The 25,298-nt window shown below is 45.7% G+C and overlaps 1 protein-coding gene across 1 annotated transcript in view; it reads left to right on the top strand.

Annotated features, from left to right (window-relative positions):
• The window catches only part of ttll5 (tubulin tyrosine ligase-like family, member 5), a 375,463-nt gene that overhangs the window by 318,248 nt on the left and 31,917 nt on the right, over positions 1 to 25,298 (top strand). The window contains exon 30 of the mRNA XM_078561984.1: positions 7,431 to 7,650. Coding sequence (XP_078418110.1) covers positions 7,431 to 7,650 — 220 coding nt within the window. The remainder of the gene's footprint in view (positions 1 to 7,430; positions 7,651 to 25,298) is intronic.

Here is a 25,298-nt window from a genome sequence, read left to right as displayed (position 1 = left end):
CGGTGAATAATTGTGAAGATGACCACTGCCCGCAATCAGGCCCCGACATTAATTTCACACTGGCTGGCCAATTAATGGCCAGCCAACATGAAACATGCGCTGCAGCACTGCCAAGGTGAGGGCAGGAGGAGGGCGAGTGCAGAAGTTTGCGCATGCATGTGAGTGTGCGCAATGAAAGTTCCCCGAGGCGCAGATCTGCCTCAGAGAGCTGAAGATTTAAAAACATAAAAATAAAAAAGTTACCTCTGTTAAAAACACATCCCCTCATGTGACTCTGTCACATGAACAGGGCCATGTTATGAATGAAATTTAAACATTTTTATTTAATTCTTATTTGCTGTTGGAAATCTCATCCTGCCCGTGAATGAGGTTTCTTAAAAAATCCAAAGGCTGCTTGGCCTTTTCACCCGCCCGCCAACCGTAAGGTTGGAGCTGCAGCAAAAACTTTTATTCAATTGTGACTTTAATGGCCTTAATCTGCCTGTTAATTGTCGGTGGCAATGCGCCCGCTGACAAAATATCGTGCAAGTGTGTGATGACTCCAGGACACTTGCCCGACATCATTGTACATCATTTTATGCTCAAGCAGGTCAGGCGCACACCTGCCCGCTCAGTGCAAATTTCTGCCCAAGGACTTCTGAAAGGCATTTGATACAGCCACACAACAGACTTTAAGAGCAAAGTTATAGCTGATGGAATAAAAGAAACAGTAGCAACATGCGTATAAAATTTGATGAGTGGCAGGAAACAGAGAGCAGTGGTTAATGGATATTCTTCTGGCTGGAGGAAGGTTTGTAGTGGAGTTCCCCAGGGGCCAGTGATGGGACCTTGCTTTTCCATATATATATATATATATATAATATATATATATTAAAATATATATTAATCACCTATATCTTGGTATACAGGGCACAATTTCAAAGTTTGTGGGTGATACAAAACTTGGAAGCATTGTGGACTATGAGGCAGATGGTGTAGACCTTGGCATGGCAAGTTGTGATGGAATGGGCATACAGGTGGCAGATGAAGTTCAGTGAGGAGAAATGTGAAGTGATTCATTTTGGTAAGAAGAATGAAGAGAGACAATATAATGGGTACAATTCTAAAGTGGGTGCAGGAGTAGAGGGACTTGGGTGTATATGTGCATAAGTCATTGAAGGTGGCTGGGCAGGTTTAGAGAGCAGCAAAGATTCAAAAGAATGGTTCCAGGGATGAGAAGCTTCAGTTAGAGAGAGATTGCAGAAGTCAGGACTGTTTTTCTTGGGAAATGGAAGGCTGACAGGATGTTTGAGAGAGGTATTCAAAATCATGTGGGTTCAGGTCAGAGAAAATAGGGAAAAACAGTTCCCACTTGAGAGAGGATCAAAAACGAGAGGGCACAGATTTAAAGTAATTGGGAGGCAGTGGTGTAGTGATATTGTCGCTGGACTATAATTCACAGAGCCAAGGTCGTGTTCTAAGGACCTGGGTTCAAAGGTGGTGAAATTTGAATTCAATGAAGATCTGGAATTAAAATTCTGATGATGACCATAAAATCATGTCGATTGTTGTAAAAACCCATCTGTTTCACGAATGTCCATTAGGGAAGGAAATCTGTTGCCCTGATCTGGTCTGGCCTACATGTGACTCCAGACCCACAGCAATGTGGTTGACTCTTAATTGCCCTCTGAAATAACCTAGCAAGCCACTCAGTTGTATCGAACCACTAAAATGTCTAAAAGGAATGAAACTGGACAGAGCACCTGACATCGACCTAGGCACTGGAAACAACAATGGCAAGCTCATTCCTGTTGACCCTGCAGAGTCCTCCTTAGTAACATCTGTGTGCTAGTGCCAAAATTAGGAGAGTTGTCTCACAGACTAGCCAAGCAACAGCCTGACGTAGTCATACTCATGGAATCATACCTTACAATGTCCCAGACACCACCATCGACATCCCTGGGTATGTCCTGTCCCACTGGCAGGACAGACCCAGCAGAGATGGCAGCACAGTGGTATACAGTTGGGAGGGAGTTGCCCAGGGAGTCCTCAACATCGACTCCAGGCCCCATGAAGTCTCCTGGCATCAGGTCAAATATGGGCAAGGAAACCTCCTGCTGATTACTATGTAATGCGCCCTCCTCAGCTGATGAATCTTTACTCCTCCATGTTGAACACCACTGGGTGGGGACTTCAATGCCCCTAAGAATGGCTCAGTGGCACCAGTACTGACTGAGCTGGCTAAAGGACATAGTGGCTAGACTGGGTCTGCAGCAGGTAGCCCACAAGAGGAAGAAACATATTTGACCTCGTCTGTGGCTGATGCATCCGTCCATGACAGTATTGGTGGGAATGACCACCGCACAGTCTTTGTGAAGACAAAGTCCCTTCTTCACATTGAGGATACCCTCCATCGTGTTGTGTCATACTACAAATCTAGCAACTCAAGACTGGGCATCCATGAGGTGCTGTGGGCCATCAGCAGCAGCAGAATTGTATTTAATCACAATCTGTAACCTCATGGCCTGGCATATCCCCCACTCTACCATGATCAATCCTGGTTCAATGAAGAGTGCAGGAGGGCATGCCAGGAGCAACACCAGACATAACTAAAAATGAGGTGTCAACCTGGTGAAGCTATAACACACGACTACTTGCGTGCCAAATAGCATAAGCAGCAAGTGATAGACAGAGCTAAGCGGTTCCACAACCAACGGATCAGATTTAAGCTCTGCAGTCCTATCACATCCAGTCGTGAATAGTGGTGGACAGTTAAACAACTCACTGGAGGAGGAGGCTCTACAAATACCCCCATCCCCAATGATGGGGAGCCCAGCACAGCAGTGCAAAAGATAAGGCTGAAGCATTCACAGCAATATTGAGTGGATGACCCATCTCGGCCTCCTCCAGATGTCCCCAGCATCACAGATGTCAGTCTTCAGCCAATTCGATTCACTCCACGTGATGTCAAGAAACGGCTGAAGATACTGGATACTGCAAAGGCTATGGAGCCTGACAACATTCCAGAATATGCAAGAGTATGGGGATAAGGCAGGGGAGTGGGACTAGGTGGGATGCTCTTTCAGAGAGCCAGTGCAGACTCGATGGGCCGAATGGCCTCCTGCACTGTAAAGATACTGTGATGGTGTGATACTGTATCTAACCCCGTGCTGTACCTGCCCTGGGAGTGTTTGATGGGGACAGTGTAGAGGGAGCTTTACTCTGTATCTAACCCCGTGCTGTACCTGTCCTGTGACTGTTTGATGGGGACAGTGTAGAGGGAACTTTACTTTGTATCTAACCCCGTACTGTACCTGCCCTGGAAGTGTTTGACAGAAACATCGAAAATAGGAACAGGAGTAGGTAATTTGGCCCTTCAAGCATGCTCTGCTGCTCAATATGATCAAGGCTGATCCTGTATTTCAATGCCATACTCCTGCCCTCTCCCCATATCCCTTGATGCCTTTAGAGCCCAGAACTCTCTCTATTTCCTTCTTCAATATATTCAGTGACTTTGCATCCACAGCCTCTGTGGTAGAGAATTCCACAGGTTCACCACCCTCTGAGTGAAGAGGTTTCTCCTCATCGCAGCCCTAAATGGCCTACCCCTTATCCTGAGAGTGTGACCCCTTGTTCTAGAACCCCAGCCAGAGGAAACATCATCCCTGCATCCAGCCTTTCCATCCCTGTCAGAATTTTATACATTTTAATGAGACCCCCTCTCATTCTTCTAAACTTCGGTGAATTTGGGCCTAGTTGGCCCAATCTACCCTCATTCGACAATCCTGCTGTCACAGAAATCAGCTTGGTGAACCTTTGCTGCACTCGCTCTGTAGTATATCCTTTCTTAGGCAAGGAGACCAAAACTGCACACAGTACTCTAGGTGTGGTCTCACCAAGGCCCTGTACAGCTGCAGTAAGACATCTTTGCTCCAGTACTCAAGTCCTCTCACAATGAAGGTCAACATACCATTTGTCTTCTTAACTGCTTGCTGCACCTGCATACTTGCTTTCAGTGATTGGTGTACAAGGACACCCAGGCCCCTTTGTACAGCAATATTTCCCAATCTATCACCATTTAAAAAATACTCTGCCAGTCTGTTTTTCCTACCAAAGTGGATAACTTTACATGTATCCACGTTTTACTGCATCTGTCATGTATTTGCCCACTCACTCACCCGCCTGCCACTCTGAATAAGACCCATTTATTCTCACTCTCTGTTTCCTGTCTGCTAACCAATTCTCAATCCATGCCAATATATTACCCCCAATCCCATGTGCTTTAATTTTTCACACTAACCTCTTTTGTGGGACTTTATCAAAAGATTTCTGAAAATCCAAATACACCACATCCACTGGTTCTCTCTTACCTATTCTGCTAGTTACGTCCTCAAATAACTCCAGTAGGTTTTCAAACATGATTTTCCCATCATAAATCCATGCTGACTTTGTCTAATCCCGTTGATATTTTCTAAGTGTCCTGTTATCACATCCTTTATGATAGACTCTAGCATTTTCCTAAACAAAAACAGAAAATGTCAGAAAAACTCAGCAGGTCTAGCAGCATCTGTGGAAAGAGAAACAGAGTTAACGTTTCGAGTCTGTATGATTCTTCAGCTTTCCAGCATCCGCAGTATTTTGCTTTTATCTAGCATTTTCCCTCCTACTGATATTCCAGAATCTACAGAATTTTGGATGATGACAACCAATGCATCCACTATGTCCATAGCTGCCACCTTTAGTATCCTGTGATGTAGATTATCAGGCTGTGGGGATTTATCAGCTTTCAGTCCTATAAATTTTTCCAGCACTATTTTTTTATTAATATTAATTTCCTTCAATTCCTCCTTCTCACTAGACCCTTGGTCCCCTCACATTTCTGGGAAGCTATTTGCGTCTTCCTCGGTGAAGACAGAACTATAGTTGTTTAATTGTTCTGCCAATTCCTTGTTTTCTATTATAAATTCTCCGGTTTCAGACTGTAAGGGACCTACATTTGTCCTCACTAAACTTTTTCTTTTTACGTATTTATAGAAGCTTTTACAATCTGCTTTTATGTTCCTTGCAAGTTTACTCTCATACTTCATTTTCCCCCTCTTAATCAATCTGTTGGTCCTCCTTTGCTGAATTCTAAACTGCTCCCAATCCTCAGACCTACTTTTTCTAGCAACTTTATATGACTCTTCTTTGGATCTGATATAATCTTTAATTTTTTTTGTTAGCCTTGGTTGGGCCGCTTTTCCTGCTGTGTTTTTGCACCAGAAAGGAATGTATAACTGTTGCAATGCATACATTCGTTCCTTAAATGTTAGTCATTGCCTATCCACTGTCATGCCTTTTAATGAAGTCCCCCAATCTATCTTAGCCAACTCACGCCTCATACTTCATAGTTTCCTTTATTTAGAACACTAGTTTCAGATTGGACCATTTCACTTTCTATCCTAATGAAGAATTCTATCATGTTATGGTCACTGTTCCCTAAAGGACCCCACACAACAAGATTATTAATTAACTCCTCCTCATTGCACAATACCAAACCTGGGTAGCCTGTTCCCTCATCAGTTCCTTGTCATACTGGTCTAGAAAACCATCTGGTACACATTTCAGGAATTCATCTGCCACATTATTATTGTTAATTTGGTTTGCCCAGTCTATATATATATTACAGTCAACTATGGTTACTGTAGCACCCTTGTTACATGCATCTCTAATTTCCTGTTTAATGCTGTCCCCTACCTTACCACTACTGTTTGGAGGCCTATAGACAACTCCCACCAATGTTTTCCATCCCTTGGTGCTTCTTAGTTCCATTGAGACTGATTCTACATCTAGATTGCCTGAGCCAATATCCCCTCTCACAATTACACTGATTTCATCCTTAAATAACTTGTCTTTTTAATGTTTTTACAAATCTTTTTTGTACTATGGCCCTATTTGCGACCAGCCCTTGTTTCCTCTGCCTTCCACTTGTGCTTTCTACTTTTCTGTCTCTTTCATTCCTATCTGTGTTTTGCTCTCTTGTGTCTCCCACTCAGGTTCCCATCCCCCTGCCACTCTAGTTTAAACCCTCCCCTACAGTGCTAGTGAATAACCCTGTGAGGATATTGGTCCCGGTGCTCCTGAGGTGCAACCCGTCCAGCTTGTACAGGTCCCATCTTCCCAGAATCTGTCTCGGGAATCTAAATTTCTCCCTCCTACACCATGTCTCCAGCCACGCATTCATCTGGTCTATTCTCCTATTCCTGATCTCGCTAGAACGCGGCCCTGGGAGTAAACCTGAGATTTCTACCTTTGTGGTCCTGCTTTTTAATTTATTTTCTAGCTCCCTATATTCTACTTTCAGGACCTCATCCTTCTTTTTACTTTTGTCATTGGTACCGATGTGGACCACGACCTCTGACTGTTCACCCTCCCCCTTCAGAATGTCCTGCAGCTGCTCAGTGACATCCTTGACCCTGGCATCAGAGAGGCAACACACCATAATGGTGTAACATTCCCCTGAGAAACCACCCCCCGCCCCCCCCAGCAGCATCCAAAATGGAAAATCTGTTAGAGATGGAGACGGACCCGGGGGACTCTTGCATTACCTGCCTAATGCTTTTACTCTGACTGGCAGTCACCCATTCCCTTTCTGCCTGTGCACTCTTTACCTGCGGTGTGACCACCTCACTGTACAATCTATCCATGAAGATCTCATCCTTGCGGATGCTGCACAGCGACTCCAGCCACAGCTCCAAGCTCTATTAATGTTGATTCAAAATAGTGACATGGGATCATTTGCATCTACCTGAAAGGGCAGATGGGGCCTTAGCTTAATGCCTCATCTAAAAGACAACACTTCTGACAGGGCAGCATTGCACTGGAAGTGTCAGCGGGGTTTTGTGCTCAAATCCCTGTTCAAGTCTCTAGAGTGGAACTTGAACACTCGATCCTCCAGTTCAGAGGTACCTGGGATGGGCAATAAATGTCAGCCCTGCCAGTTACGCACATATCCTGAAAATGAACTTGACTGTAAACATCCCTATCTGCAACCTGTGCCAATTGCAGCGCATATCAAACCCCCAGTGGGTGCTCTCGAGAATGTGTTCGCTCAATCTTGACTGTTCCATCCAACCCTGCCCGGCTGTTGCTCATGTGTGAAGTGGGAAGAAGGATGGGGAGCGGGTACCATTCAGTAATCTTTCTCTCTGCTCTATCACCTACAGCTCCTGAGCAACAATATCTCACAGGGTGCGGATATAGTTGGAGGCAGATATTGATTCACGCCATGCTGCCATACAATGATGCAGCCTCATGTAGCATTTACAGGGGAGGAGAGGAATTGATAAACTTTAGTTAATTAAGTACTTTTTTGACTCTTCGCCCAGTGTGCCCACCTGCTAACCATGGGACTCTCTCTCTCTCTGTCTCTCTCTCTCCATCCATACACACACACTCTCACACACTCACAGAGGTCCTATGGATGTCCTGAGCTGGGAGCGTGAGGTTGAGTGTGCATATAACACAGTGACGGGAGTGACTCCAAAGCAGAGATACAAGCCAACGTCCGGGAGCCAGCAACTGCAGTATGCACTGCAACAGCTGCAACAGCAACAGCAGCATTCCCGACAGCTACTGGATACCAGTCGAGCCCGGCACCAGGTAAAGGGGCAGGGACAAGCATGGCATCAGGTAAAGGGGGTGGAGGGCTGTTACAGTTATGAGGTTTATAAAATGGTTATGTTTTGGGACTGTTTTTAATTTAAGGTAAAATGAAGATGGCCAAGTGACCTATTCTGAAGCCTACCTGACAGCAAGCCTGGGTGGTTTGATTGTTGAGATTAAAGGGAGCCCGGACTGTTTTACTGGGAAGAAGGTGCAAGGTGTTTACACTTGGAGACACTGGCAGCAGCCTGTGTGCTAACTGCGAATAGACTGAGTGTCTCCAAAGTCCCAGAAAAGTTTTGAGAAATTCGGATTGTAAACAGTTGTGATATAAACTGCCCATTGACTTCCAAGATAAAAGAGAGTTGGGATTCCAAGGATAGCTAATCAGCATTTCTCCCTGGATACAAGGCCTATGTGATTCACGTTGCCATGGAGATGGGCTTTAGAAGGAGAAGAGTTTAAGGTATCCCTGAAAACTCACAGGCAATGTTAGTCTGCCAGGATCCTGGCGAGGAAGAGCAGCTATAGGCATCAGGACACTGTGGTTCACCACACAGGAATGTGGGTGGGAGCTCGCACCCAGATTGAAAAGACCAAATTCATGAGGTGTTAAAACAAGGCTGGAAGATTCGCCTCACTTGTGCTAGAGGAAGAATCTCCAGGAAAAAAAATCTCACTCTGTAAGATAGTTCTGAGGTTAAAAGTTCCCAGGCTGAGAAAGGAAAAGAACATAAGTAAACCCTCTGGAGCGAAGAATCACCTTGGACTAGGTGCAGGAGAATTGAATGTCTAATTAAAGGACTGTGTAAAATATACCTGTGAATATCCGAAATCTATTTTCGGTTGTACTAAAAGCTGATGGCAAACGTTCTGCTTTGTGGTTTAAAATATTAGTTGCCTGCAAAGATGATGCTTAGTGAATAGTGCTTTTAGTATTTTGTTACAGTAAAAGTCTTAAAATGTGAAGTCTTGTTGTGTCATCCTTTCCGCTATTAATTGGAAGTTCAAATTTATCTTTAAAAGTTATTGGTTGGTCTCTGCAGAGATCATAACAGGACAACATGGCACCAGGTAAAGGGGGAGGAGACAAGCATGGCATCAGGTAAAGGAGGAGGAGACAAGCATGGCACCAGCTAAAGGGGGAGGAGACAAGCATGGCACCAGGTAAAGGGGGAGGAGACAAGCATGGCACCAGCTAAAGGGGGAGGAGACAAGCATGGCACCAGGTAAAGGGGAGGAGACAAGCATGGCACCAGGTAAAGGGGGAGGAGACAAGCATGGCACCAGCTAAAGGGGGAGGAGACAAGCATGGCACCAGGTAAAGGGGGAGGAGACAAGCATGGCACCAGCTAAAGGGGGAGGAGACAAGCATGGCACCAGGTAAAGGGGGAGGAGACAAGCATGGCACTAGGTAAAGGGGGAGGAGATAAGCATGGCATCAGGTAAAGGGGGAGGAGACAAGCATGGCATCAGGTAAAGGGGGAGGAGACAAGCATGGCACCAGCTAAAGGGGGAGGAGACAAGCATGGCACCAGGTAAAGGGGGAGGAGACAAGCATGGCACCAGCTAAAGGGGGAGGAGACAAGCATGGCACCAGGTAAAGGGGGAGGAGACAAGCATGGCATCAGGTAAAGGGGGAGGAGACAAGCATGGCACCAGGTAAAGGGGGAGGAGACAAGCATGGCACCAGGTAAAGGGGGAGGAGACAAGCATGGCATCAGGTAAAGGGGGAGGAGACAAGCATGGCACTAGGTAAAGGGGGAGGGGCCCCATGAAGGGCAGAGGCGCACACAAGGCACCAGCAGCACAGCTCCATTGTGAATGGTATAAAGTTAGCAGCTCTTACTTTCAGGCTGAGACGGTTATGTCCCTGGATTCCAGGTCTTTTGGAGTCAATTAAGTGCAATTTCAAGGTGCAGCCATGATATGAAGAAGAGATCTTTAATCATAACATTGCTTCTATCTATAGAAAGGAAATCAAACAGAATCCTTCTATTTATACAGCCCCTTCCCATACCAAAAGGTTGTCTTCACATGTTTTATACAATGAAGTACTTTATGGATTTAAATAACTGTTCAGGTTAATAGAACCATAGAAAAGTTACAGCACAGAAGGAAGCCATTCGGCCCATCTTGTCCAGGCCAGCCCAAGGACACCCAGGCGCCCTTTCTAATCCCACCTTCCTGCACCCAGCCCATAGCCCTGCAGCTTACAGCACTTGAGGTGCAGATCCAGGTACTTTTTAAAAGAGTTTAGAGTTTCTGCCTCTACCACTAACTTGGGCAGCGAATTCCAGACACCCACAACCCTCTGCGTTAAAAAGTTCTTCTTCATGTCCCCCCTACACCTTCTGCCACTTATCTTGAATCTATGTCCCCTGGTTCTAGAATTCTCCACCAACGGAAACAATTTTGTCCTGTCCACTCTATCTATTCCCCTCATAATTTTTTACACCTCAATCAAGTCACCTCTCTGCCTCCTTTGTTCTAAGGAAAATAACCCCAACCTATCCAATCTCTCCTCGTAGCTACACTTTTCTAACCCTAGCAACATTCTTGTAAACCTCCTCTGCACTCTCCAGAGCTATTATGTCCTTCCTGTAATGTGGTGACCAGAACTGCACACAATACTCCAGTTGTGGCCTCACCAGTGTTTTATACAATTCCAACATTATATCCTTACTTTTATATTCTTTACCTCTGCCATGAAGGAGAGCATTCCATATGCCTTCTTTACAACCTTGTCTACTTGAACTGCTGCCTTCAGGGACCTGTGTACTTGTACACCAAGATCTCTCACTTCATTTTCTCCTCTTAGTATATTCCCATTTATTTTGTAATCCCTGTAACTGTTTGACCTCCCTAAATGTATGACCTCACACTTCTTTATGTTAAAATCCATCTGCCACTTCACTGCCCACTCCGCCAACCCATCTATATTGTTTTGGAGATTATGGCTATCCTCTACACTATCCACTACTCGGCCAATCTTTGTGTCATCTGCAAATTCCCCAATCGTGCCCCCCACGTTCACGCCCAGATCGTTAATATATAACACAAACAACAAGGGTCCCAACACCGAGCCCTGTGGAACACCACTTGAGACAACTTTCCATTCACAAGGGCATCCATTGACCATTACCTTTTGTTTCCTGTTACAAAGCCAACCTTTTATCCAGTTTGCCACATTACCCTGAATCCCATGGACTTTTACTTTCCTGACCAATCTGTCATGTGGGACCTTGTCAAATGCCTTGCTAAAATCCATGTACACAACATCCACTGCACTACCTTCATCAACCCTTCTTGTTACTTCTTCAAAGGATTCAATCAAATTTGTGAGGCAAAACCTTCCTTTAACCAATCCATGCTGACCATCCCTGACTAGTCCATGCCTTTCCACATGACAGTAAATCCTATCTCTCAGGATTGATTCTATTAATTTGCTCACCACCGATGTAAGACTAACTGGCCTATAATTGTTTGGCATTTCCTTTGATCCCTTTTTAAACAATGGAACTACGTTTGCATTTCTCCAGTCCTCCGGTACCTCCCCTGCATCTAGTGAAGATTGGAAGATCATCCTCAGACATCTGCTATCTCCTCCCTGACTTCCTTCAGCAGCCTCGGAAACAATCCATCTGGCCCTGGTGATTTATCAACTTTCAAGGATTTCAACCCTTCGAGTACTTCCTCTCTCTTTATGACTATCCCTTTATGACTAACACATCTCGCAGCGTTCCCCCTGGACTACTATGTCTACATCCTCCCTTTCCTTTGTAAACACGGAGACAAAATATTCATTCAAAACCCTTCCCACAGCCTCTGCATCTACACACAAGTTTCCATCTTCATCTCTGATAGGTCCCACTTTTTCCTTAACTAACCTTTTAGCATTAATCTATTGGTAAAACATCTTTGGGTTATCTTTAACTTTACTTGCTAATCTTTTTTCATGCCCTCTCTTTGATTTCCTTATTTCCCTTTTTACTTCGTCCCTGCACTTCCTATATTTGTCTAGGCTATCTGCAGTGCTTAGCTCTTTGTGCCTATCTTACGCTTTCTTTTTCTGTTTGATCTTCCCCTGTATTCCTCTAGACAACCAGGGGAGTCTAGATTTGGCAGTACCACTCTTATTTTTGTAGGGGACATGTCTACTTTGTACAATTGGGATCTCGCTTTTTAGTGCTTCCCACTGGCTTTCCACTGTTTTATCCTCCAGCAGTGCTGTCCAGTCCACCTCAGCCAAGTCCCTTCTCATTTCTGCAAAATTTGCCTTCTCCCAGTTCAAGACTTTTACCCCTGCCTTATCTCTGTCCTTTTCCATGGTAATGCTAAATCTGACTGAATTGTGATCACTGTCCCTGATATGGTCGCTGTCACTTCACCCACTTGCCTTTCTTCATTCCCAAGACTAGGTCTGGAATTGCATCTCCTCTCGTTGGGTTTGTCACTAATTGGTTGAAAAAATTTTCCTGGACACACTGCATGAATTTTTCTCCCTCAGTGCCCCTTATATTGTTTGAATCCCAGTTGATATTGGGATAGTTGAAGTCTCCTACTATTATTGCCCTCTTGTTCTTACAAGCAGAAATTTGCCTACATATTTGTTCTTCTATCTCCCTTTCACTGTTTGGGGGTCTGTAGTATACTCCCAGTAGTGTGACTGCCTCTTTTTTATTTCTGAGCTCAATCCATAAAGCCTCGTTTGTTGACCCATTTAGTATATCATCCCTTCTCACAACTGGAATTGATTCTTCAACCATTAGTGCTACCCCCCTCCTTTTTTATCTCCTACTCTATCATGTCTGAAGACACTATAACTAGGGATATTTAGCTGCCAGTTTTATCCCTCTTTTAGCCAGGTCTCTCTTATAGCAATGACATCCTGCTGCCATGTGTCTACCTGTGCCCTTAACTCATCTACCTTGTTTGTAATACTCCTTGCATTGAAGTATAAACAGTTTAACCTCGTCAATTTCCCTTGCTGGACACTTTTAAAACTTTGCTTCTCCTGTAACTCCATGTCTATCACAACGTCCCTAGCTAATGTTCTACCTCCATTTTTCTGATCTGAATCTGACCTATCTGACCCTACTCCTGGGATCCCATCCCCCTGCCACACTAGTTTAAATACTCCCCAACAGAACAAGCAAAAGCCCCCGCAAGGACACTGGTCCCAGCTCTGTTGTGGGGGTGGGGGTGGTTCTAAACTTTATTGAACGGGCACTGAGTGGACTTTGGGTCCAAATGAAAGGGTCATTGCAGACATCCTCGATGGTGGTGACAGTCCTGGCATGAGGTGGAAGCTGATCTTTAGCAGCCTAGCTGAAGCAGTGTTGGATCAAGGCTTCCATGCCTCCCTGAAGGATGCAAAGGTCTGCCTCCATGCCCTCAGCATTCTCCTCGCCCTGCTCCTCTTCTGACTCACTACTGGATTCATCCTCTGTGGCCTGTGGAGCTGCGTCAAGACCCTCTTCCTCCAGCAAGTCCCCTCCTTACCAGTGCCAGACTGTGGAGAGCGCAGCATGCAACCAGTATAAGTGACACCCGCTCTGGGGGTCTTTGTAGTGCTGCCCCTGAACAGTCCAGGCATTGGAAGCGCATCTTCAGAAGACCTATGGTTCTCTACCACCACCCTTGTGGAGGCATGACTCCTATTATAATGCTGTGCCTCTGTTTTTGGGTGGTGGAGAGGCGTCAGAAGCCACCTTTTCAACGGATATCCCTTGTCACCCAGCAGCCATCCATCCAGACAGGCTGGAGCACTAAATAGCCTCGGCACCTGTGAGTGTCTCAAGATGTCAGCGTCATGGGAGCTGCCAAAGTACTTTGCATAGACTTGCGGAATCTGCGTCCAGTGGTCACACACTATCTAGACGTTCATCGAGTGGAAGCCCTTCTTGTTGATGAAGGCACCTGGCTGACCCACTGGCACCTCGATGGCCACATGTGTGCAGTCGATTGCACCCTGGATACAGGGGGACCCAGCAATCACTGTAAAGTCTCTTGCTCGCTCAGCCTGGCTGGCCTCATCCATACGGAAATGAAAAATGTAATTACCCACCTGAACAAAGTTTCTGTCACCAGCTTGACCCAGGGTAATGCTCTGGGGACCCGGGTTCGAATCCCACCACAGAATTTGAATATTGAATTCAATAAAAATCTGGAATTAAAAGTCTAATGAGGACCATGAAACCATTGCCGATTGTCGTAAAAACCCTTTAGAGAAGGAAATCTGCTGTCCTTACCTGGTCTGGCCTACATGCGGACATATTGAGGTAGTTGCATCGCTGCCTGTAAACCCTGGCAGCAGGATAGTGGCGTCTTCTGCGGCACCTTCCACACTGAACTACCTGCTGGTCCTGCGCCTCTCCTCCCACAGGCCCCTCCTCTGTTGGCTGCATTGGGACACCTGGCCTCCTCCCCCTTCTGCCCTTCTCTTCTTCCTCAGACAAGAGCACAATTCCCTTTACCGGGGGAGGGAGGCTGTCTGGCACCTGGAAGGGTCCACACGGGGGCCTTGGAGACACTAACGAGTCCTGAAATGAAAGCCAGAAACGCTAAGAATGAAGCTCAGAACAGAGATGAAGCTGTCAAGTTCAAATAAACAACCAGCAGCAAACTATCTCCTAAACTCCTCACAATGACAAGGCTGCTGACCCTTTTCACCCCGCCTGTGGATGAGGTTTTGCAAAATGTGGGCAGGCTGTTTTGCCTGTGTGACGAGTGCAAAATCACACAGGCAATGTAAAATCACGATCAATTGGGTCTTTAATGGCCTTAAGTGGCCTTTTAATTGATGGCAGGCATGGCTCCGACACCCACGCATACCCGCCCACCTGAAGATTGCATGCATGTGGAACAACATCAGGATGCTCGCCCGCCATCTTCACGTGCTACTTTGCGCCCGATCGGGTTGGGCGCATGTCTGCCCACAAGGTGTAAAATTCTGCCCATTGTGTAAGATGTGGTTCAGTGGGCCGCACTCTCGCCTCTGAGTCAGAAAGTCATAGGTTCAAGTCGCATTCCACAGACTTGAGTACCTAATCCAGTTCAACACTCGAGTGCAGCACTGTCAGAGATGCTGTCCTTTGAACAAGATGAGGCGCCTCCTGCCCTCTGGGGTGGGTGTAAAAGTCGGCCATTATTCGAAGATGAGCTCTAGAATTCTCCCTGGTCTCCTGGCCAATATTTATCCCTCAATAAAGATGACCAAAATCAGATTGCCTGGCCATTATCTTGTTGATGTGTATGGGATCGTGCTGTGTGGAATTTGGCTGCCACCCTTCCTATGATAGAACAGTGACCACACTTCAAAAGTACTTCATTGGCTTTGACGTTTTATCCTCAGCATGGCATGCAGTGAAGCTGAATTCAGGGGCAGAGAAAGCTGGTTGCAATGCTGGACCTAATTTAGAATAGAATTATAGAATATTTATAGTACAGGAGGCAATTTGGCCCATCAAGTTCACAAGGGAGGCTATGGCCTAGTGGTATTTTCACTGGACTGGTATTCCAGAGATCCAGGGTAATGCTCGGGTTCGAATCCCACCACAGCAGATGGTGAATTTGATTTCAGTAAAAATCTGAAATGATTACAATTTATCTTGTTGTAAAAACCCACCTGGTTCACTAATGTCCTTTAGGGAAGGAAATCTGGTATCCTTATCTGGTCTGGCCTACGTGTGACTTCAGACCCTCTTAAATGTCCTCTGAAAAAAAGGGCAATTTAGAGATGGGCATAGCCATCGACGTCCTCATCCAATGAATAAAAAAAAATGCCAGCTGTCTGCAAGGGCAGTGTAACTGGTCCCACTCCCCTGCACTTTCCCTGTAACCTTGCAATTTATTTCATTTCAGCTGCTTATCCAATTCCCTGCTGAAAACCACAATTGAATCTGCCTCCACCACACTCTCAGACAGTGCATTAACGCTCACTCCACTACATGAGCCTACTTTATCTATGCCAGATATGTGCCAGACTGACATTAGGTCTGAACATGCGTTTGAGGCCCTTTTGTCTCCAACCCCTACATATCAACTGTATTCCTCTCCCTGGGCACCATCTGAGGTAACCTTGGTATTGTATTTGACCCCAAACTGAGCTTCCAACCACATACCCACGCCATCACCAAGACCACTTGCCAGCTCTAGAACATTGCCTGACTCTGCCCTGGCCTCCAACCTTCATTAGGTGAAGCAGTTGTCCATGCCTTTGTTACTTCTAGACTTGACTATTCCAGTACTCTCCTGGCCAGCCTCCCTTCTTTCACCCTCCATAAACTTAAACTCACCTAAGACTCTGCTGCCCTTACCTTAACTCATACCACTCCAATTCCATCATCATCCCTGTGCTTGCTGATCTACATTAACTCGTGGTCTGCCAATTCCTTGATTTAAATGGAAGAGAATTAAGACAGAGAGCAGGAGAAACTATTTTGCATAAAGAGTTGTAAAGCTGTGAATGAAGCAGAAACCATGTCGATATTTAATTTAGTTAGGTAGTAGAAGGAAAGGATAATGGGAACAGGATGGGTATGTGGAATTAGGATACTGGTTGTTTAGGAGATGAACACCAACACGGACTCGTGGGGCCAAATGGCCTTATTCCATGGAGTTTCAGTGAGCTATAACTGTGGCATTAGATTTGCTTTGGAAAATGGACTGGAAGGCTCATTCATCACCTTGTGAGCACATGTACCATGTGATGAGGTCCTTGGCCAGGAGGGACCCCTGTCTTCTTCCTAATCTATCCCAAGTGGGACTGGGGAGCAGTGGGCTTATTGCACTTGGCCTCAGCATCTCTGGGAAATGGAAAAGGAAAAGCTTAGGCAGGGTTCCGGCTCCTGTCAAACTCACTATACAAGTCGCCACTGTTAATCTAGCTGCTGTGTTATTCCCAACAGCCGATATCGCATGCTGCTTGCTAATTTGGTGTGAGCTAGTGATCGCAGGTGTATCGCCAGTCTGACCTGGAATTCATTAAGTGCGTTTATACAGCAGAGATCCCCTTTGGCCTGTGCAGTTTTATTATTAAATAACCACGGGATTGCGTTTCCTTAACAGAGTCAGAGTATTACACCAGTATTACGCTGGATACAAGCCAGAATAGTGTGCGGAGGCGTTCCTGGAAACTGCTTTCCCTTCAAAAACAATAGGGAGTCGAAGGAAAATATGTTTCCGATTGACTGTTTCTTGCTGAGGGTCAGGATCCCTCCTGCTTTAAGTGACCTCCACAAATTGCACAACAGTACAGAGTGAATGTCAAGGAGTTTGTGTGTATTTTTAATAAAAAGTAACCTTCTGGGGATATGAGCATTTCTGGCAAGGCAAGTATTTATTACCCATCCTGAGAAGGTGGTGGTGAGTTGCCTTCTTGAACCGCTGCAGTTCCTATGGTGTAGGTACACCCACAGTGCTGTTAGGGAGGGAGTTCCAGGATTTTGACCCAGCAGCAGTGATATATTTCCAAGTTGGGATGGTGTGCAACTGGAGGGGAACTTAGAGATGATGCTGTTCCCATGACATTGCTGGCCTTGTCCTTCTTGGTTCTGAAGAGAGTTGCTGCACAGCATCTTCTGGATAGTACAGATTGTAGCCACATTGCACTGGTTGTGGAAGAACTCAATATTGAGCCCTGTGGCAGTCTGTATGCTGGTCCCCATTCTTTAAAATGATGACAGTCTTTTGTGTAACTTTGCTCAAATTGTGATATAGTTATCTGTTGAATAATGTTTAGTTTGACTGTTCATTTCTAATCTTGCTTCCTTTCTGGTGTTTCCCAGCTCTGTATGAGCAGCCTGATGTTATCACTTAATGATTCCTGCCACTTATTTCAAACAACTGGGATGTGTAGTGGTGAATGCAGCTGTAGGGGCATGTCACTCAATGCAGGCTTTTGTTTTAATTTGAAGATTACAGAAACCATGTGTGGCTGCTCTGAGCCAAGCCGTAGTGTTCATGTTCACAGTTAATGGACAGCAACAGCATAACCTCATGCGCCCTGGACACCAGCCAGCAGCCTACACTAACATCCCTCTTTTCAATTCAATGGACAGTTAGCTTTCTGCTCAGAAATAGGTGAGCCATGTGCTCCAGTGACCTCAATCATGCAGTTAACTTTGGGAGCATACATAGGGCTGGTGAAATACATGGGGAAAGTGCACACTGGAGTGTTTAGATAGGGTCACATATTTTGTGAGTAACAGAACAAAGGAAACAAATGATTGCTTCGATATGTTCATTTGGGAAATTCATTTGCAATGCCAGGTGTGCTAGTGAGCCTCACAGGACAGGATGGACTCAGTTTGGATCCCTCCTATTTGATTAATTAGCTGATCTGAACCTTGCAGGAGCAAAATTCAACAACTTCAAGTGCGGGGGAGACCTGTAGCCCAGGGGGGGGAGGGGACCTGTATCCCAGTGAGAGTCAGCACCTTCAGGAGAGGAGGGGACCTATACCCCAGTGAGAGTCAGCACCTTCAGGAGAGGAGGGGACCTATACCCCAGTGAGAGTCAGCACCTTCAGGAGAGGAGGGGACCTGTACCCCAGTGAGAGTCAGCACCTTCAGGAGAGGAGGGGACCTATACCCCAGTGAGAGTCAGCACCTTCAGGAGAGGAGGGGACCTGTATCCCAGTGAGAGTCAGCACCTTCAGGAGAGGAGGGGGACCTGTACCCCAGTGAGAGTCAGCACCTTCAGGAGAGGAGGGGGATCTGTACCCCAGTGAGAGTCAGCACCTTCAGGAGAGGAGGGGGACCCATACCCCAGTGAGAGTCAGCACCTTCAGGGCAGGAGGGGACCCGCACCCCAGTGAGAGTCAGCACCTCCAGGAGAGGAGGGGGACCTGTACCCCAGTGAGAGTCAGCACCTTCAGGAGAGGAGGGGGACCTGTACCCCAGTGAGAATCAGCACCTTCAGGAGAGGAGGGGACCCGTACCCCAGTGAGAGTCAGCACCTTCAGGAAAGATGGGGACCTGTACCTCAGTGAGAGTCAGCACCTTCAGGAGAGGAGGGGACCTGTACCCCAGTGAGAGTCAACACCTTCAGGAGAGATGGGGACCTGTACCCCAGTGAGAGTCAGCACCTTCAGGAGAGGAGGGGACCTGTACCCCAGTGAGAGTCAACACCTTCAGGAGAGGAGGAGACCCGTACCCCAGTGAGAGTCAGCACCTTCAGGAGAGATGGGGACCTGTACCCCAGTGAGAGTCAGCACCTACAGGAGAGGAGGGGGACCCGTACCCCAGTGAGAGTCAGCACCTTCAGGAGAGGAGGGGGACCTGTACCCCAGTGAGAGTCAACACCTTCAGGAGAGATGGGGACCTGTACCCAGTGAGAGTCAGCACCTTCAGGAGAGGATGGGGACCTGTACCCCAGTGAGAGTCAGCACATTCAGGAGAGGAGGGCATCTGTACCCCAGTGAGCGTCAGCACCTTCAGGGCAGGAGGGGACTTGTACCTTAGAGAGAGTCAGCATATTTTCCGGACATGGACTATTTTAAAATTTGGCTTGGGATGTGGGAGACTGCATTTGTCATCCGAGAAGCTGTTTTTGAGTTCATGTTGTCATCGTGGCCTGAAAATGAGGGTCAATATTTGAAACCTGGAATAGGAGTTAACTTAATGTGCTGAGTGGCCTGTTTCTGTCCTTACTACTCTATGATTCTAAGAAGAGTTGATTTTGAGTGATTTGGATGGAGTTGTTCTATAAAGTGTCATTCTAAAGTTGAAGTAGAGATGAGAGGAATAGGGAAATCTGAGTTGGAAGTGAAATGTTGCAATACACAGCAGTCTTCATTTGACTGGAAATGTTTAACTGTCTTCTCTCTGGCAATTGCTGCTTAAACCTCTGTGCGTTTCCATCATGTTCTGTTTTATAAAGCATTGAGAAATTCCAGTGTTCAGCAAGCGATTGCTGAATCATGGGCTTCTGCCCTTTGCAGCTCCTCTCCCTGCTTCTGGATTCTGTGCAGAAACACGTTGACTGAGTGAAATTGGCCCATATATGACAACCTTTGAAATCAGGGACTGAAAACAAAACAGCATCACCACCCGTACCACCTTCGACCCGAAGACAATGTCTTCAGACAGCATTGAACAAAGGAACAGCAAAGAGGAACAAATGGAGGCATTCTTTTGGCTAACTTGGAATAGTGCTTGGATTTCTAAGCACCAGTAGTCTATGATTGACTTGCCATGCTTTATTTAATTATATGATTCAATAAAAATACATTCTTTCATGGCTCCCCTGGGATCAGTCTCTACATGACTGCTGAGGCATTCCTGTTCTGAATAGTAAGCACTTTGAAGTTCTTCTTGGCTAGTGCCACTCACTAACTTTCTATTTGAAGGCTATAATCTTTAACTATGCCTTGTTTGAGGGATATGCTTCTCCTCAGAGTGGTCAGATGTGAGTCTATGGTTTTAATAGGGCCCTTTCTCTCACTTGGAGTATGAAAGGTCATCCCTGCCTCTTGCAATTTCCTCTCTGTTGACGAGAACAAAGCACAAGAGTGAACAGATCACTCACTCCCAGCTTAATGGGCATTTCTCAAACTGACCAGACCAGGAATGGAAAGACAGAGCAGCAAATTGGCCACAGCCACTGGTGGTGTGATTGAATAATCACCAACCTGGCTATGACCATTGTTCTTTGCTAACCTCAGTCCAACTATTCCACTCACTCCATAGCGATGAGGAGCTTTCTGGGTGAGTGTGTAGCCTCCGTGGGCAGAGCTGTGCTCACAGACTCACCTTGCTAAAATAAAGTCTCTCTGCTCCAGTCTAGGACCTGGGCTCCCCATTCATATATCAGAGAGGTGCCACTTTTATAGTCTATCCCACTTCCCCATTTTGGTGTACCCTCCCCAATGTATGAAGCCACACATATTGGATGGCTTTGTTGCAAGGGAAAGCACGGGTAGCATTGCAATGGAAAATATGAAGTTTAGTGCCGACTCAAACTTACAGTGTCCTCGTGGAGTGCCAGACCTCCCATTGTTCTTTCATCTTGGAGTGTTCACTGTCTTTCAACCACATGGCACCCATCCATCTGGCATGCACACAACACAGGGAGATTAGTTTATTGGAGAGAGTTTTCTACAATGGATTATAAGTATAAAAATGTTTCACTTGGAGCTGAAAAATAAACATTTTTTCAATCTGTCTCTGGCCTTGGGTGCAGACCCAGGTACCGACACTTTACTATGTAGATAGTCAGCGACTATTTGAAGTCATCTCCATGATAGCCTCAGTGCCCACAAGGGAGAAGTTGGGAGAGAGGCACTGGCAAGCAGAAGATACATGGAACAGGTTGGTTTATTCTCAGCTGTAATATCTCAGAATATTGCAGAAACAAAATACCGAGGATGCTGGAAATCTGAAATAAAAACAAAGTGCTGGAAATACTCAGCAGGTCCGGCAGCATTTGTGGAGAGAGAAACAGAGTTAACGTTTCGGGTCCCTGACCTTTCAACAGAACAGAGAAAAGTTACAGATGTGATAGGTTTTGAGCAAATGAAAGGGGGAGGGAAGAAGTAAAGGGAAAGATTGTGATAGGGTGGAGGGCAGGAGAGATTAAGTGACAAAAGGCTTCATGGTACAAAAGCCAAAGGGACTGGTTATGGGACAGGCAAAGAAATAAAAGATGTGTCTGGATGAAGTGTGAATGGCAGGATAGCAAGTGCAAAATAAAGGAATTAAGAAACGAGAAGAAAATGAACCAGTAAAAAACCTTTTATTATTTAATCTGTCCTGTCTTTCACCTTGTGACAGACCTTCCCTCTGTTCTTCTGAGAGGCAGATGGAGAGTCACTTTAAGGTTTCATCCAAAAGATAGCACCTCTGATGGTGCTACATTCCCTCCATGCTGCGCCTCCCACTCTGCTGCACTCCCTCTGTAATCCCCTTCCGACAGTGCAGCGCTCCCTCAGTACTGACCCTCCGACAGTGCGGCGCTCCCTCAGTACTGACCCTCCGACATTGCGGCACTCCCACAGTGCTGACCCTCCGACAGTGCGGCGCTCCCTCAGTACTGACCCTCGAACATTGTGGTGCTCCCTCAGTACTGACCCTCTGACATTTCAGTACTGACCCTCCAACAGTGCGGCGCTCCCTCAGGACAGATAACAGAAGCTAGCTGCGATCAGATATTCGTTCAACCCAAATTGCAGTTACCATTACAAATTGGGGGTTGAGAATAAAAAGGAAATGGTCAGGAATTCTAGCCTGTAGAATTTATGCGCGTGCATGTGTTGGTTTGACTCTCCGACATCTTGAAACAAAAGCAGTAGGATTGCCTGTGGGGCTTTGGCTTCAGCCGCAGCCTCACTGTGTTGTTTTTACAGTAGCAGGGTCTGTTTTTACTTCAGCGTTTACCAGCGTGTCTCAACAGAATGTGCTTTGTATCAGGCTCCAGATGCTGTGGTCAGCGCCTGTCCCGAATATCTGCCCTACTGAAAACAAAACCTTCCTGACTACATTCAACAGTGGAACACCTTGCTCCAAGAAAATAATTTTACTGAAATGAATGCCTTGCCACCACATTGCGATATTAGTATAATTATCTTAGCATGCACCCGCTCTCCATTGAGTTTGGTGTTTGACTTGGGTGACTTCCCTTGTTGTCGCTGTAGCATTGGGTAGCACTGCTGCGTACATTAAGCTTGCTGCTTGGAATTTAAAGGCTTCCACAGAATCCGTTGTGGCAGTTTCACATTACAAGAATGTGCTCAGTTTACTTCAGAGCAGTTTAGAATTATGGAACATTCCAACTTAGAAGCAGGCCATTTGACCGTTGGTGTTTTTCTGTGCATGAGCCACCCAGTCTAATTCTGCCCTCCTGTTTGTTCCCTGTATGCTTTATTACTCCACCCTGTCCAACCCTGCTCTCCTTCTCACTCCCCAAACTATTTATTGGCCCACCCAGTCTAATTCCACCCTCCTTTTCGCTCCCCATACTCTTCAATAACCCACCCAATCTAATTGCATTATCTGTCACTCCCTATATCCCTCAATGTCTGCTTTATCAATCAGCTATGCAATTTTCTTTCAAAAAGTTGAAGGACCCAGTGGTTAATCTAGTCACCAAGCTGCACTGCTGTTTTCTTGAATGTATAGCTCCAGTTCTGTGGCCCTATGAAAGCAGGACATGCTACCCATGTGAGATATGCCCACTTAACGTTAAGTGGTTGCACCTAGGCAGGGAAGTATTCTTTCAAGTTATATAACAGTTTGCAATGAATTTTAAATACTTTTCCAAGGATGTCAAAGAGATAGGGAGGGTGGGGGAGTTTGTTGTAGGAGGTTGAAGTCTCACGACAAAGTAGAGTAATAGGGAGTGTAGTTTGGAGGCATCGGACAGACCCTGTTTTCAGTTGTCAGACTGTCCCAGCAAAAAGTCTCCTGTCAAAGAGCCAATGGATGTGCTGCTTCATGAGGAAGTTGTCCTGGGAACCCTCACCAGAGAGTACATGATGCCTATCCATTGAGTAGCTCAGATCAGTACCGATTCAGAAAGGCCAGTATAATTGCAGATCGGTAGACCCCAAGGGATTGAATGGGCACCTCCTGTTCCTGTGTTCCTAATTTGGGGATTTATAAATAAAAGGGTATGTAGAGGTTATATTACTAGCTTAGTTGTCCAAAGGCTCATACTAAAAATCTTGAGAATGTGAGGTAAATTCACATGATTTGAAAATTTCAGTTCAGTGGAAATAAAAATATGGTGTCAGTAAAGGTGACCATATAGTCAGATTGTCATTAAAAACCAAACTGAACTAAAGTCCTTTCGGGAAGAGAATGTACAATATAGATTACCAGGATGATGACAGTGATGGGGAACTCTAGTTATGGGAGAGACTTGAGAAACTTAGAATGTTCCCACCGGAACAGAGAGGTCCCTGATTTAACATTGTAATTGAGAGAATGAGGAGAGAGGTTAGAAGAAATTTCTTAACACAGAGTTGTTGGCGTGTACAATGATGTAAATGTAGGGAATGGGTGATGCAGAGGCCATTACATCTTTTAATGGAAAATTGGATAAATATTTGAAAAAGAGAAAGATACAGGACTATGGGGAAAGTGCAGGGCAGTGGGATTGGTTTGGAATTGATGCAGGGCAATGGGGATACAGGTTAGATGGGTTAAATACATAACAAAGCTCCTTTTACACTGTTGCGTCAAATGCCCCTTGAGTAGGTGTCTCTTTTTTTAATTCATTTATGGGATGTGGGCACCGCTGGCTAGACCAGTATTTATTGCTCATCCCTAATTGCCCTTGAGAAGGTGGTGGTGGTGAACTGCCTTCTTGAACCACGTGTGGTTCTGTCCTGTGAGTCCACGTCCCATAAATGAATAAAACAAAAAACCCTAGGAGCATTTGATGCAACAGTGTAAAAGGGACTTTGCTATGTATTTAACCCATCTAACCCGTATCACCAAAGCCCTGCATCAATTCCAAACTGATCCCACTTCCCTATACTTCCTACACTGCCCTTCTAGTAACTCTTACATGCCTGTGTCTGTGCCTGCCTCTGCTCACCTGCTGTTGTAACCCTGATTCAATTACTCCAATGTCTCTTATCTTCCATAAACACAGCTCAATCAAAATTCTGCTGCCCTTATTCTATCACGCACTAAGACCCAATCACTCTGTCCTGGCTGACCTACGTTGCTGTCTGGTCCTTCTAAGTCTTCAATTCAAAATTTGCACCCTTGTAATTAAACTCCTTCATGATCTTACCCATCCCTATCTTGTTAATCTTCTCCAGACCTACAACGCCCACCCCCACCCCCCAGGATCTCTTCATTATTTTGACTTTGGCCTCTTGTTCATCCACCACTTCCTTCACCCCGGATTGATGGCTGTGCCATCAGCTGTCTAGATTCCCTCTTTGGCTCTGTGTCCTTTTCTTGTCTACTGTGAAGCCCCTTATTTTTTCTTCTTTAAAGGAGATGCACAAATGGAAGCTTTAGTGCTGTGTGTGTGTCTGCATCTGCACTTACTGTAAAGATGTATTTGTTTACAATATATGTAGGCCTGAGGTACGGGTATTGTAGATATGACTCAAAGGTGGGTAAATGGAGTTAAGGTACAGATCAGCCATGATCGAAATGAATGACAGAACAGGCTGAAGGGTCTGAATATTGGAACATAGGACTTTGAAGAAGGAATAGCCCATTCAGTCCTTCGAGCCTGTTCCACCATTCAATAAGATCATGACTGAAATGGTTGTGGTCTCAACTCCACTTTGCTGTCTGCCCCCCATAATGCTTGACTCCCTTGTCAATCAAAAATCTTAACTCTGCCTTGAATAAATTCAATGACCCATCCTCCACTGCTATCTGGGGAAGAGAATTCCAGACACACTTATGATCCTTTAATAGAAAAAATTTCTCCTCAGCTCCGTCTTAAATGGTAGACCTCTTATTCTTAAACTGTGCCCCCTGGTTCTAGTCTCTCCCACAAGGGGAAACATCCTCCTGGTATCCAGTTTATCAAACCCCCTCAGGATCTTATGTGTTTCAGTAAGTTCACCTCTCAATCTTCTAAACTCCAATGGTTACAAACCCAACCTGTCCAACCTTTCTTCATAAAATAAGCCCCTCATCTCAGGATTGATTCAAGTGAACCCTCTTTGAACTGCTAACGCAATTATATCTTTTTTCAAA

The sequence above is a fragment of the Cetorhinus maximus genome, chromosome 18, assembly GCF_964194155.1.
Source record: "Cetorhinus maximus chromosome 18, sCetMax3.hap1.1, whole genome shotgun sequence".
NCBI lineage: Eukaryota > Metazoa > Chordata > Chondrichthyes > Lamniformes > Cetorhinidae > Cetorhinus > Cetorhinus maximus.
The sequence above is the reverse complement of the archived record's forward strand: the minus strand, read 5'-3'. Positions and strand labels throughout refer to the sequence as shown.